Below are 15,114 nucleotides of genomic sequence, written 5' to 3'. Positions count from 1 at the left end.
CAAAGTTGCCAGCAGCAGTTTTTAGGTGAAATTGAAGTACTCAAAGGTTGTCAAGAAGACGATCACCTGTATCGCAGGTAAAGTTAGTGAAAGCGTCCTGCGTGTCCTGATCGATCAAGCTGCTATCGACGTATGAATTGCCTGGAGCTTCTCCAGTAAATTCTTCATCGAAACATGAAACATCAGTTGCATCTGAAATTGGTGGCACCCATTCAGGTTCATATTTCTTGTCGTAGACTGCCTTCCAATCTAAGGATGAGAAGAAAGGATGTGCTTTGACATCTTCGACATCTCTTTCGCTACTACCTAATCTAGTCTCAACATTACGATCAAGAAGCTTAGAAATGAAGTCAGTGGCATCTGCTGACATCGATGATGGGAAATCAATGTTATCATTAAGGATCGCACGATACATTGAATTGACATTCTCATCATAAAATGGTGGAAGGCCAGTCAACATTTCGAAGATTAAGACTCCAAAGCTCCACCAATCAACTGCTTTTGTATATGATTGTCTCTGAAGCATTTCTGGTGCAAGATATTCTGGTGTTCCGCAGAAGGTTGTTGTTGTGTTGTCACCGGCGACTTCTTTTGCAAGACCAAAATCAGTTATTCTGATATGTCCTTGCATATCAATAAGAATGTTTTCGGGTTTGAGATCACGATAAATAACACCCATGGAGTGAAGGTGACCAATGGCAAGTGCAATTTCGGCGGCATAGAGACGAACACGTGATTCTGAAAATGTGGTTTCATCTTTAAGTCGGCCAAACAATTCTCCACCAGGAACATAGTCAAGAATCATGTAAAGCTTGGCTTGTGTTTGGAACGCATAGTGTGCACCAACTAAGAATGGATGACGACATCTCAATAAAATACTTCTTTCAGTAATGATTTGATCAAGTTGGTCGTTTTCGGCAAGTACACGCTTGCTCATTGACTTCATTGCAAAGAGTTGGCCGGTTGACTTAAGTCTGACTAATTGAACTTTACCATATGTGCCACGACCAAGAACTCTCAATATGTCAAAATCTTCTACAGTCATCTTCTTTTCTTCTTTCCTTTCTACGGTCTTGCCAGATTTGATGTCGTTAAGAATTTCAACCCATTCGTTTACCAATTTTGGTGTATCTGTGACCAAATAATAGACTTTACCAGAGCCTGCATCTATCTTGAATGCTGGTTGTTTTTTACACTCTGGTGCTGCTTCAATGCTGACTAAAGAAGGGATATTAAATTTTCCTTGTTCAGCGGCACCTGGCTTCCTATAATAAATAAGGTCCTGTCCGATGATCCGGAAGTAGCGACGACCCCATTTAGTGTGTTTTCCAGGTTTTTGCTTGTTTAACCATCCGTCTTTGATTGAGCTCATTCTGCTTTGTAACAAATCTAACGGTTATTTTGAATGAATTATTGTTCTTTTCAGAAGGAACGTTTATTAACTCACAAATAATATGTAAACATTTGAAATTTTGGAATTTTTATAAACTTAAAAAAAAGCTAGAAAAAATAAACTATACAAATAAAAAAGTTGGAGGCAAACACTGAGTGAAACTCTTATGTGCATATTTCTTTTGCCATGTTTCACTTTGGCATGTGATTTCAACTTGAATGCAGATACACAACCAGTTATGTTTGGATTAGATCTTAAAGTTAGTCAATGTATCTCAATATCTATTAAAAACAACTCATATTTCCATATGTTTTCAAGTAATGATACTCTCTCCGTAGAGAGATTTTTTGTACATGAAAAACCTCTGCGTTTTGACTTAGATTATAAAGCTACTATCCCTGATACGGCAATAGGTGACGATGTATTCGACGCTCCAGCACAATATACATTTACTGCATTACGTCCAGTATATTTTTCAGTGTCATATGGAATTCTTGCACCTTTTGATTGTCAAAAAGTTATTATTGATAACTATAATCCCTGGGATATAAAAATCACTAACGAACAAAACATAACAGAAAGAACCTGTTTTTTTGCAGCTGCACCAGCTCAACAAAAAATCACTGGTGAATTAAAGAATTGTAAGTTATGTCCACAAATCGACATTTATGATGGTGCAATAGAACAACCCATATCACATTTATCTGAGCCTACAAATGTTTCTATTCAATCAATTCAATCAAGGCCATTAATTATTGTTATATCTCCAAATTACGATAATTCAGGAAATATTAATTCACCAGGATTTGACCTTAGCCTTCATATATCCGCAGACACCAAGTTCGAGTACGCCCCGCATCACCTCGAATACTCATTTAAAAACTTAACGGTCGTTTCGCCCATCACCCATAAACAACGCGAAACAACAATCTTGATCATCATCGGAATTTCCATTATGATATTGTTATGTTTTATATTAATTGGGAAGATTTCATATAATGAATGCTTGTGTAGAGCAATAGAAGAGAATCAAACGATAAATGACTCGTTGCTGTATTCCATTCCGAATTACACTCAAAACACGAACTCTCAGCAAAATTAATTTGGTTGTTTGTTTATTAAAATTTAAGTTTTTAGAACTTTTATTTTTGTAAATTTTTTATTCATTAAATTTTTGTCTTCTGATAAATCATTGAATATCATTGTAAAGTTTATTTGCATTCTACACGAGATTTATCCCATTAATCACAAACAGATCTGTGATTGTCAAACCAATTTAAAATGATAATAACAAATCCGAACAAGTTTCTTATTTACAAAAAAATTGTTATTATATTATCTCTTTATAAAAACACATAATATGTACTCTATAAAAACATTTTAACCATTTAGAAAGTGTTCAACTGATGTCACAAAAGTTTTTCCAAAATGATTCCTTTTCAGGTTTCGACATGTTTGAGTCTGTGAACCATTCGGTTGATCTTTTTAGTAATTCTCTCAGACACATTGTAGCATATTGGCCACTTCCGAGTGAGAAAGAAATCACCAATGAATTATATTTTCCATTTTCAACTCTATTATTAACATTTGTAATTCCATTAATTCTATCCATATCCGAATCAATTAACAAATCATCCAAATTATTATGACTTATTAATTCCCATTCTAAGTCCAATGGTTTTATTAAAATCTTTCTCCAATCACCACCAGCTCCATATTCACTTGCCAAGTCATTAAACATTTTTGGAGTAACGTTATCTTTAGCCATCAGTTCGATCATTTCACATGACATTTCATCTTTTGATGGCAATTTAATTACAACGTCGAAAATTGAAAAGTTATTTCTGTTGTTATTTGTAATTTGGATAATTTCTCCTTCTTTCGTTTGTACATAATCACCTTCTACAATTTCATTTCCATATTTTTTCCATCTTTGTGTTAATATATGATTCCATAAATAACTTTGATATGCATGTACATACATCATTCGTTGCCTACGATCTATACGCTTAAATAATTCGCACGGATTTTTTAATTGTTTATCTTTTGGTAATTCAGACATTGCTTTAAAAATTGATATTTCGGATTGTGCTGATTTGGGTAATGCTTGAAGTGTTAAAACTGGATCATGCGTACGTTGATATATAAGTTTTGCTTTATGTGTTGACTCTAATTCTCCTTCTTGTGGAGTGATAAAGATTTTGATTAGTTCATCCCATTCTTGTCTTAATATATGTATCCCATATTGATGCGTTGGGATTTTACCAGTTCCAAAACGTTGCATCCCAAAATAATTCAAAAATCCGTTTTCTTCTAAAGCTAAAAGCCGTCGTTCAATGCCACTTTTGAGTGATGCGTTTTCTGGTATTTTAACATCGCGAATTAATAAAGTAAATCGATTACCTTGATTATCACCTAATGAAATGGGATTAATCACTTGTTTGTATTGGCCAATCTTAATACTATCACCTAAGGTTGGCGCAATTTCTTGGAGACGTGATATGGGAACTTCTTTGATGGTAACAACTTGTGTCGTAATTCCTCGTTTATCTTTGGTACCAGAAAAACCAATGTTTCGCTTGGGTTTCCCGGTCTTTTTTGAGAGAAAACTAATGACTTGTGGTTGATTAAGATTTTCTTTACAAAGAACAAAAGAGGTAACAAGAGGACGAATCCGCCTTTTAAGAGTACGTTCAAGAGTGCATTCATCGCGAGTTAATGTTATTTCGATGTTGGGTTGTTCGTAATATATTCTGGAAACTTGATCATCTGTATCTGGTTTAAATGTGAAGAAAATATCTTTAGAAGCAAGCCACTCTTCATATCCTTCTGGGTATGGCGGAAGTGGAAGTGGATCAAGTGATGTTAAATATTGCACAACTCCATATTTATCAATTTCGTGGACATGAAAATCAGAATATTTATGTTTAATAATTCCAGTCATCCCCTTTAAATTATTGACAAAGCATATGCACCCAACTTCCTCTTCACGAACAGAGCTCATTGAGTTCAGGGCACCCTAAATGGTTGGTTCAAATTTGACTTTGACAGTTCTCATACAAAATATTAAAAAATCATACTAACTTTTTGAATATATCTTGAAAAAGTTTAATGATTTTTAGTGAAAACGTTTAAAACACGTTAAATAAAGCAAACAGATGGAAGGGCTGCCGCCAGAAGTCGAAAAAATTAAAGAACGTGTATTCCCTACTCTTTTAAAAGGATTGACAGCTCTTTGTAAAGAGAAACCAGAAGATCCCATACGTTATCTTGCAAATTGGCTTATCGAAAACAATCCCTACAGACCTCGCTCAGTTGTTCCTTCTGATCCGGATATATCAACTCCTTATGCTTCTCGAGGACAAACACCGAATTACTAATAAAATAAAAATATTTTTAAAATCAATCTCAATATTTTCCAATAAATGCTTTGCTACCACACTTTGGGAGTATCGGTGAGATTATATCGATTACAAAATTGGAATTCCAATTTTTTTTAGATTAATCTTTTCTTTGGAAATTACGATAGAAACATTCAATATAACGATAGCAAATTTTCTGGAGAAAAAACGTTTTTAGCATTGAATTCCATTTAAATGAAATATCTGTTTATTGATTTGCGTTTCCAAGTGCAGTGAGGACTGAAATCTTTGTAGTTTCTTCCTCCATTTCCGCTCTTAATGCTGCTGATTTAGAGTTGAAAGTGTAAATATCGGATATAGATTTAACCTTATTGCAAGGTACAATTAGTGGAACTGCATAATCAACTTCTTCCTCTGGTAATGGTGGGAGACCACGTGCTGCACGCTTTTCATTGGTTTCTCTTCTTTCTTTAATAAATGCATTTCTCTGTGCATGGTTCTCGCGGACTTTTTCGGCGTCTTTAATGCTATAATTGAGCTCATCATTGATGTTGGCAATCTTATCAGCAATGTCCGGAATGTGGCTTTCGAATGATGAATGATCGCGAAGATGAAATACATCTGTAACAAGACTAAATGAGGAGAGAATCTGATTAACTATTGTTTCTTCAAGTTTGGTTAATTTGAATGAAACATTAAGTTCTTGAAGAAGATTGTCAAATAACATGGAATTATCAATATTTGGAATTTCTTCATCAATGCCAAATGGATGCTTGGAAAGGTAGTTCATGGCTTCATCTTTGATACGGAATGCACGAAGGCTGAGGGTGGAGCAACTCATATCAACGACAAGACAGAAATATGAAGAGTCTCTCTTTTGTGCAAAATATTGTGCTGGTAAATCGTTGAAATCAAAGCGGCGGCCACAGTTACGTGAAGAATACCAACCAACATTCTCAAGATCATAATTTAATTTTTGAACATTGTTAAGATGATCAATTGTGAATTTTTCTACATCTGCATCATAGTTTTTTATATCTTGTTCCTCTGTAGGACGTTTTGGATAAAGACGAGAGAAATTTGGGAAAGTATGTGTAACTTCAATTGGAGCACCATTTCCATCAGAAGGCATTCCATATAAACGACCTGTAGAGAAATCACTGGATGGGCCCATTTTGATGTCTTTGATAATTTGAAAGAGTGCTGCAGGTGAAAGTGTTACGCTTAAGGTCATTCGAATTAGTGGCCAAACCAAGAGGGGGTGCCCCAATAAAAGTGGCATAAAATTTTGGAAACAAATTTTTATCAAATAAACACTTTATAATTATTTTTGGGCATCAAGCATGTCAATTTGAGCCTTAGTCATTTGTCCTAATCTTTTTAAAAACGCAATTTCATCAGCATAATCTTTTTCTCGAAGTGATCGATTTTCTGCAAGTTTTTTCTCAAGATTATCTAGCTTTATGTGTAAATCGTTCGCTTTAAGTTCTAGTGTTCTTAATCGGTCTTTTAGTTCAGCATTACGCGATTCTAATTCAGGTATTTCTAATTCAACAAGTTTTGCTTTTCTGTTTCCCCAATCTAAAGAGTTATTGTAAAGATCTTTGTATGCGTCCAAAGTTGTTCGGTAATGCTTACGTATGCGCATCAATAATTTTCCTCTTGGGTTGCAATCAACAGTGACTTGACGAATAATTTCATCAAAACATTGAGAATAAAGTTCAGATCTAATCATACATATACCATTATTTTTTGCTTTTTCTGTTTGGAGTAAGGATTGAAACTGTTCTTTTAATTTTATTACATCACTCTTTGTAGCAGCACTTGTACTAACATTTTGTCTGTACGTTATCCCATCTTCCTCAAACTCAATTGGAGGAAACATTGAATTTATAACATCTCGATTCATATTATCATAACTAGAACTACCAATTTTTTTCTTCTGTGTTTGATTTTGATCCTTTCCTTCTGTAGAAACAGGAGGATCCCACTTCAGGAGTTCGTTTCTTTTAAGTTCCATCCAACAAAACGAATTTAGCCGTAAAAACGTTTATTTTATAAAGAAGACGTTAATTTGTTTTCCATGTTCATTCATCATTCTGTTTATATGGGATTTCTTTCTATTTTAGAACAAGTCGTATTTAAAATAAATCAAGAAAATTTTAATTCTTCAATTCAACAAACAATAGAATTATGTTTCTATTCATTTGATTTTATGATAAGAAAATGGTCGTCTTTGTATTTACACAAAAGAATGAAAATGATGATCTTTATTTAAATTATTTAAAAGCAATGAATAAAAAGTATAACAGTAAAATATTTCAAATTTTTAACGATATTATTTCTCACACCAATTCTCAGGAAGCATTTTATATAATTGAAAAAATGATTGAACAAAAATTAATAAAATCATTTGGTAATATTATCAAAAATATTAAATCGTTATATTTTTGCGCATCATGTATCACATTCTGATAATATATCATACAAAAATAAACTAATTCATTAGAAAATATTGATGATGATAATAATAATAATGAAAAAGCATTCATTATATATTTTTTAGATAACTTTGAAGAACTATCAAAGAATGATTGGGAACTTCATAAGCAATTAATTAAAGAAGGACATAATCCAAATGAAATTGCAACAATAATTCGAAATGATGAAATAGAAAAACTTCAAGAAATATCATCACAAACGAATTTTAATTATAATCAAACAATTAAGCCATCACTAGATGAAATATGTACATTTATTAATCAAAGAAATGTTACATTAATTGATAATGCAGCATTTTTTGAGTCGATAATATGTTTTAAATATTTGTTATTAAATGGTTCTAATGTAATTAACACAGGTGAATATGCAATTACAAGTGGAAATTTAAAAATAATTCATTTATGTGAACAAAATCATTCATCATTTAAAGATGCATATGAAACGGCAATCGAAATTCATCGAAATGATATCTTTAAATATATTTATGAAAATAAATAAGAAGAAAATAATGTTTTGGAAAAAATTGGAGCCAAATGTATCTTATATCATAATTATGAAATTTTTGAATTTTTACTTGAAAAAGGAATGAAAATTAATTAATGTTGATATAATTAATACATCAGTAAAAATTGCTATTTAACTATATCTATATAGTATTACGGAAATACAACATATATTTTAATTTTTATTTGTTTGGATAGAAATTTTCGAAGTGACTTAAAATGTTCTTATCCAAAAATGTAAATTTTGATAAATTTTATCATAATAAATTTGTATAATAAGTTCAGATTCTGTATGAATCGTGCGTGTGTTTATGTCAAAGAAAAAATCACCATGCATATTTAGCTTTACTAAATTTACAAAAAAGATTAGATGATGGATCAAACTAAATTTCCCAGAAAGTTAGTAAATTTGTTAGTGTAATTTTGTAATTGTAATCTCGTAAAGAAGTTAAATTTTATAAATTTTTGTTCTTGAATCAAAATAACTAAAGATCTTCTGTTTTATTGTTTTTAAACAAAAACACAAAACTATTTAAGATTCCAAATGATTTTGATTCCATACCGAAACAAAAATTTTTCATTTTTTTGTGTGATGGAAGTAATCGACCAAAATTCAAAAAATCCATCACAAATTTCGAAAAGCTATGTTCAAGTAACACATTATAATTGTGTTTCCACAGGGAATCCTCAACCATCAAATCTTGGGTTTCTTGTTCAACCATTTCCTTCATCATTATTTAATCCAAAATCTTCTGTATTTTCAGATGAAAAAATTTTTCGATGCTCCTCGTGTGGTGGATTTTACAATAAATTTAACCAAAGATTAAATGATTCATTTCAATGTTCTTTATGTGGATCAACAACAAAACTCATAAAATATACAGACGAAACCAGCACAGAATACACAGATGAAGTTTATGATGTTTTTACAAGTACAAAATATGCAGTCCGTACAAGTTTTGTCCCAACAGATTTTTTTATCATTTCACTTTCTCTCTTACAACACAAGCCAGAAATTTTTGATTTAATTTTTAAGTACTGTAAATCAACATATCAAATGAAACAAGTTGGCATTGCAATTTTTCATGGTTCATTAGATGTTTTCAAATTCAGAGACGTATTCACAGTTCAAAGGTTTGTTGATGACATTATCATTGGACGTCCTTCCCAATATTTTATTGCATCACCTGGTTTTTGTGAATATTTAAATCTAATCAAAGTAAATATCAATTCATTAACATACTCACCGCAAAGTATTTCTCTTGAAAGTTTTTCAAATTTCATTTTACAGATCACTTCTTCATTTGGTTCTTCACTTCATCTAATATTAGATGAAAATGATTTTCATCACATGTCACATTTTCAATCTTTTCGCTCAAATGCTATCCAAATATCCAAATTTGGTGGTCAAGTATCTTTATTAGCATTTGTTAATGATCTTCAATATCGAAATCCACTCATTGATTTGCCGATCATAACCGGCGGTTATTTAAAGATCCTTAATTCGAACATAAGTAACAATGATTTTTGTGGTGTTTTCTCTTCACTTTTAAATCGTTACTTATATCATGATGCATTTATATATGTAATAGCTCCAGATCATCTTGGGATTTCTGATTATGCAGGAAAAGGAATTCTTAAAACAAGTAAAAGTATAAATGTACCAAAAATTGAAGTTGGTGATACATTTTACTTTACTTTTGATTCCTCAAAAGTTAAACATCCATATATACAATTCATTATATTTTTCACAACGCAAATGAATGTAAATAAGTTTCGAATTATAACTTTTCCGTTTTTTTATGAAGTTTATAATCAACAAATAATGAGTGCTTACGTGTCTGCGATGATTGCGCAGAGACTACTTATCGAGGGAACAAATGTTGCATTGGAACTGCTTGAAAATTATGAAAAAATGTTTGGAAAAAATTCAAATGAAACAAATACCGCAAAATATTTATTGAGTTGTAATAAATTGGATAAACAGTTGGAAATAGCATTGACGCTAAGGGACGGTGAAAAGAAATATCAAAGAATGCTAAATGTTGAATCTAAGCATAATGAAGCATAGAGAAAAAGTTTTGCTTGTGTAACATTTGTTCTTATTAATAAAAATTGGTTTCATTAAATTTTCTAAAAATAACATTTTTATGAAACAGTATAGTATATATGCGAAACTTTTGGTACTATCATAAATTGCCATGCTCTATTCATAAAAAAAATTAATTAAGTTTTATAAATTGTGTATAAGAAAATATTCACGTGAAAACTTGATGCATCCATTCTTTTAATTCAGTGTGTCAATTGTTTATTACTTTAGATCACATTAATCTCTTCATTTTCTTGATATAGAGAAATGGGTACAGTACATTTTTCATACGCTCAAGCTTAAAAGGTTCGCTTTCACACTCCAAAGGTTCCAAAGATGGAAAAGGAAAAGCCAGTACGTGATCGAGGAGCATTATAACAAATATTATCTTTCAATTAATCCTGATGCAGAAAGTTGGTTCAAACTCAAAAAATATTTAAACAACAAATGATTTTATGATATTATTTGTGCAATATTGGTTCTAATAGTTCAATATATCTGTTAAGAAATTGATGTTTTTTCAATATATTAAAAACTGCAATTATGGTTCCATCTCAACCCCTTGTTGATTGACTGAAAAAGCTAATACTTAGTAAAATAATCAAATAAAAAGTCACTATGTATAAATCTGAATGCTACCAATTTGTATGAAATTCTTATCATAAAAATTCACTAAAATATTCAGAATCTATAAAATGATCCCTTATGAAATTACATAATGATGCTGACGAATATGACATAGAACAATTGAATGCTTAATTTTAATTTCACATTTCAAAGTTTGTTTATAAAAGTGATGTCAGAATTCTGTAACACCAAAAATAAAACTGAAGTTAAAAATGAATACATACACATTTAATTATGAATATTCTGCATAGATATTTTTGATCTACTTAAACAATACAAATTAAATGAAAATAATCAAGCTAATAATAAGACTCATAAATTAAATACTTCAAAATGCAGCAATTGCTTAATATTATATTAAATTTTATTTTGTGTAATCGACACTTCGAAATATTTTACATTTTGCCAACACATAAATCTGTAAGTTCCCAACATGTAAATATTTATAATTGAATTCGATTTGTTTAGAACAAAATTCCACAGGAAGAAATAGAGTTCAAAATGTTTTATTCATTTTAATTATTTAATTATTTGCTACATAATCCGACAAGAAAGGGAACACCTTAATTGCGGTCTCAGTAGCGCCCGATCTTTTATTCCACAGTGAAGTTCTTGCCTGTTCTGCAGCCATCAAAAAGTTTTCTATTTTATTTGGCAATATTTGTTGGAATTGTGTAATCTTTTCTATGTTATATCTTTGCAAGAATCCATCGTAGTCTATTCTTTGCGGTATCATTTCGTCGGGCTTAAAGTTAAACAACAAATAACTTACCAAATCGTAACTTAAGTCCTTACAAATACTTTCGTTACTATTACCGATTATATTATCATTTGGCGAAGAATTCGAAATATTTACAGACATTACTAATGTATTAACAATTTGTCGTAAATAACGTAAATGTAATCCTTCGACAGACTCAAACGCTGTGATGAATGAATTCCAAACAATCGCCTTCGAAAATGTAAAGCGCATTGGATTGGATAATATTTTATTTGACATTTTTGCGTCTAATAATGTGATGAATTGTTGTAACAAATAACTATTAATAGCATTAGTAAAGTTAAGTGCTGTACGAACTCCTTCAATCACTTGACGGAAGTCATCTAATAATGGATCAACTTCAAATCGTGCTGTGCTATAACGATTACATAATACTTCGAAGTTAATTAATAATGATGAGACTAAATCTTTCGATTGTTTGTTAAGTAAATCATTCAGTTTCTCAATAAACAATTTGTTACGTGGCGTTTCTAAATGTTCTTTCGTAACATGTGAGTTAACTAATAAGATGATCATTAATGTCGCAAGGAACTTTTCGTCTTTGGCATCAACGGGAATACGTTCAAATAAGTCAAGATAGGTCGAGCTTAACGTGTCAAAGTCTTTGTCATTATAGACTTTGGGTTTAAGAAGTTCCGAATGTAACAAAATAGCAAATGATGGAAAGATGCAACTCGGATATGGACAGTTATGCGCTGCATCAATGTAGACTGGCGTCTTGATTGGCTGGAAGGGATATGATAGGACTTTTTGGAAGAGCTCTGTGAACCTGGGAACATTCGGATTGTGCTTAATGACTTCTTTGTCCTTCTTCTTCTTGTCTTTCTTGGACTTCTTAGGTTCGGGTTTGGCTTCTTCTTCGTCTTCAACAATTGGAGGTGTCTCAATGATGTCTTCATCTTTCTTTGGATTCTCTTCTTCAACTTCTTCCGGCTCTTCCTTCTTCTCCTTTTTGCCTTTCTTCTTTTCCTTTTTAGGCTTCTCTTCTTCTTCATTTACTTCCTCAGGCTCTTCTTTCTTTTCCTTCTTCTTTTCTTTCTTTGGCTTCTCCTCTTCAACTTCCTCCGGTTCTTCTTTCTTCTCTTTCTTTTTATCTTTCTTTTCTTTCTTTGGTTTCTCCTCTTCAACTTCCTCCGGTTCTTCTTTCTTCTCTTTCTTTTTATCTTTCTTTTCTTTCTTTGGCTTCTCTTCTTCTTCATTTACTTCTTCAGGTTCCTCTTTCTTCTCTTTCTTTTCCTTCTTCTTGTCTTTCTTTGGTTTCTCTTCGTCTTCGTCTTCTACAATTGGCGGAATTTCTTCTTTCTGCTTTTTGTCCTTCTTCTCTTTCTTTGGCTTTTCTTCTTCTTTAACTTCTTCAGGTTCTTCTTTCTTTTCTTTTTTGTCTTTCTTCTTCTCTTTCTTTGGTTGCTCTTCTTCTTCATCCTCTACAGCTGGAGTTTCTTCGTTCTCTTCTTCGATTTGTGGTTTTTCTTCTTTTTCTTTCTTCTGTTTCTTTGACTTCTTCTTCTTTTCTTCGATTTGTGGGATTTCATCTTCATCTTCAACAACAGGGACTTCTATTTCATCTTTAGCTGGCTTCTTTGGCTTCTTCACTTTCTTCATTTGCTTCTTTTTGTAGGATTCGTTTTCTTCTGGTGAAGTTTTGGAAACTTTTCGAACTTTTTTCTTGACTGATCGTTGATCTTCATTTTGCCCAGAGCCTTTATGTGTGTTAAGTTTCTTTATCTTCTTTGGTGAGTCATCATTTGCTTCAGGTTCAACTTCTGTCTTATCCCATTGATTAATTCGGATCTTGGCTGGTGTTTTCTCAACAAATGAAACATCTTCCTTATCAAAGTTACCTTCGATTTCTTCCCCTTCCTTTCGAAGATAAAATGAGACATTAAGAATCGGTGTTATTGATCTTCCACTTTCCATTTCAATTTCCTTCTCAACCATGCCTTTTTCAAAGTATGGCGAAACATCAAGTAAAAGCTTTCCATATATTTTTGAGGTTGTTGGACCAGTCATACGATTAAGTTGGATTTGAACATGTTTTGGACGTGGTTTTTTATCACTCTTTGAAATGTACATGGTACATCTAGCATCAAAACTGGCTTCAAAATTTATTACACCTTTTTCATTTGGTCTGACAATATCTGATGTACCTTTGGTTTCACCACGTTCAAAAGATATTCTAAATTCATCTCTCATTTTTCTTTTGAGATCAACACTGTGGAAAGTAATGGTTAAAGTAGAATCGATTTTAATGTATTTGGAGAACATATTCTGCTTTTTATGTGAGAATTTAACCGCTTACAGTGGAAAATCAGAGGGAAATGATCGCTATCATGCACTTTTTGATAATATCTCGATAATTCAAAGTCCGATCTTTTTCCATACAATGTGCACCTCACAAAGAGATAAATGAGTGAAAACTAACTGATGATCTCCCACAAAAGTAGATTTCAAAAAGCTGATATGGGCGCTACAAACCTGACCAACAGGTTACAATCCATTGCAATTATTTCGACAACCTAAAAAATAAAACACAAAAAAATGCTCCATGTTCAATAACGAACGTCTTCATTTATTTCACAAGATATGAATTTGGAAATTTCCAAATTTTCCATTTCATTTTGAAAAATTGAAAATATGTTTCTTTTGTAAAATCCACGGCATCATTTTTAAAAATCCAAGCGCAAGGAACTATTATCGATACATTAAAAAATTTGTGCACAAATCAAAAGCATAAATGCAAATTAAAAAGATATCACACAACACCGAAACAAGAAGACGCCTAATACTTTTTTCCTAATGCTGTGATACTATAGGTTGCTTGTGGAAAGCAAATAAATTTTCATTTCACCTGTATTTAAATATTTAAATAAACCATTCAAATGAAATTAGTTTGAATGAGAGGATATGGCAAAGGGTCTCTTGGAGACTCCAAAGATCATAGGAAACAGAATAACAACCGTGGGAGGGCTATACTCCCAGATAGAGCTCGCCTTGCGATATACCGAGTCATTCAACGAGATCTTGTTTATGTCATTGGAATTCCGGCAGAGATTGCCAGTGAAGAAATTCTTGAACGCTATGAGTATTTTGGGCAATATGGACCTATTAAGAAGATTGTAATCAATAATCAGACACAACATTCTTCAAATTCCATTCGTCCAACAGTTAGCGCCTATGTTACATTTATGAACAACGAAGATGCCCTTGAATGCATCTATGCCCTTGAGGATTTTGTTTACAAAAACCATCCCATTAAGGCCTCATTTGGCACCAGCAAATATTGCTCAAATTACTTAAGTGGCGTCAAATGTACCAATGCAGATTGTATGTACCTTCACTACAAAGGTGATCCAGCGGATTCTTTTGACACAGATGAGATTCAACATAATTCACAAAGATTCATTGAATTAACTCGCCCATTACGTCCAGACGATTATAACGACTACGAATTCCAAGACGACAGACCAACAGAGCTCCCTCCACGGCGTATTATTCCGAAAGAGAAACCTAAACCAGCGCCAATTGTCGTACAAAAACAACAAAAACCCAAAGTAAATGTTGTTGTTGAAAAGCAACAAGTAAATACAACAGGAAACACTCAAGTTACTGCGGTTCCAAGCAAGAATATGAACACAGTTCAACCATTAAAGGTAGATTATAAAAGCGGAGTAAGCCTAACAGAACAATTTTCACTGTCATCAATAACAGTGAGATCGGCTTTCGAAAGAATAAATAAAGAAAATCTATAAAAAAATTGTTCATCAATTTTTCTCAACGTAATATTTTTTTGTACTTCATTTTTGAATGGAAATAAAGTTGTGAATTTTTTGCATAACCAGATAATAAGAACACAAAAA

At 32.1% G+C, this 15,114-nt stretch overlaps 7 protein-coding genes across 7 annotated transcripts; 2 read left to right on the top strand and 5 right to left on the bottom strand.

Annotated features, from left to right (window-relative positions):
* Nucleotides 1-40: 40 nt before the first annotated feature.
* On the bottom strand, nt 41-1,372 carry GO595_003785 (AGC family protein kinase; the record flags this gene model as incomplete). Its single annotated transcript, XM_067916843.1, has 1 exon — nt 41-1,372. One exon carries the CDS (start codon nt 1,370-1,372, stop codon nt 41-43), a length of 1,332 nt encoding a protein of 443 aa, XP_067776072.1.
* Nucleotides 1,373-1,559: 187 nt separating this feature from the next.
* Nucleotides 1,560-2,495, top strand: GO595_003784 (uncharacterized protein; the record flags this gene model as incomplete). The annotated part of the gene is made up of 1 exon (XM_067916842.1): nt 1,560-2,495. The coding sequence occupies one exon, from the start codon at nt 1,560-1,562 to the stop codon at nt 2,493-2,495; it is 936 nt and encodes a 311-aa protein (XP_067776071.1).
* A 297-nt stretch (nt 2,496-2,792) lies between these two features.
* Nucleotides 2,793-4,337, bottom strand: GO595_003783 (pseudouridylate synthase 7-like; the record flags this gene model as incomplete). The annotated part of the gene is made up of 1 exon (XM_067916841.1): nt 2,793-4,337. The coding sequence occupies one exon, from the start codon at nt 4,335-4,337 to the stop codon at nt 2,793-2,795; it is 1,545 nt and encodes a 514-aa protein (XP_067776070.1).
* A 665-nt stretch (nt 4,338-5,002) lies between these two features.
* GO595_003782 (Eukaryotic translation initiation factor 3 subunit H) lies at nt 5,003-5,989 on the bottom strand (the record flags this gene model as incomplete). The annotated part of the gene is made up of 1 exon (XM_067916840.1): nt 5,003-5,989. The coding sequence occupies one exon, from the start codon at nt 5,987-5,989 to the stop codon at nt 5,003-5,005; it is 987 nt and encodes a 328-aa protein (XP_067776069.1).
* A 90-nt stretch (nt 5,990-6,079) lies between these two features.
* On the bottom strand, nt 6,080-6,775 carry GO595_003781 (33 kDa inner dynein arm light chain, axonemal; the record flags this gene model as incomplete). Its single annotated transcript, XM_067916839.1, has 1 exon — nt 6,080-6,775. The coding sequence occupies one exon, from the start codon at nt 6,773-6,775 to the stop codon at nt 6,080-6,082; it is 696 nt and encodes a 231-aa protein (XP_067776068.1).
* A 4,224-nt stretch (nt 6,776-10,999) lies between these two features.
* GO595_003780 (uncharacterized protein) lies at nt 11,000-13,522 on the bottom strand (the record flags this gene model as incomplete). The annotated part of the gene is made up of 1 exon (XM_067916838.1): nt 11,000-13,522. The coding sequence occupies one exon, from the start codon at nt 13,520-13,522 to the stop codon at nt 11,000-11,002; it is 2,523 nt and encodes an 840-aa protein (XP_067776067.1).
* Nucleotides 13,523-14,151: 629 nt separating this feature from the next.
* GO595_003779 (CCR4-NOT transcription complex subunit 4) lies at nt 14,152-15,006 on the top strand (the record flags this gene model as incomplete). The annotated part of the gene is made up of 1 exon (XM_067916837.1): nt 14,152-15,006. The coding sequence occupies one exon, from the start codon at nt 14,152-14,154 to the stop codon at nt 15,004-15,006; it is 855 nt and encodes a 284-aa protein (XP_067776066.1).
* Between the last annotated feature and the right edge of the window lie 108 nt (nt 15,007-15,114).

Source organism: Histomonas meleagridis, assembly GCF_020186115.1.
Source record: "Histomonas meleagridis strain 2922-C6/04-10x chromosome Unknown contig_23, whole genome shotgun sequence".
NCBI classification, from domain to species: Eukaryota; Parabasalia; order Tritrichomonadida; family Dientamoebidae; genus Histomonas; species Histomonas meleagridis.
This window is presented reverse-complemented; position numbering and strand designations above follow the sequence as displayed.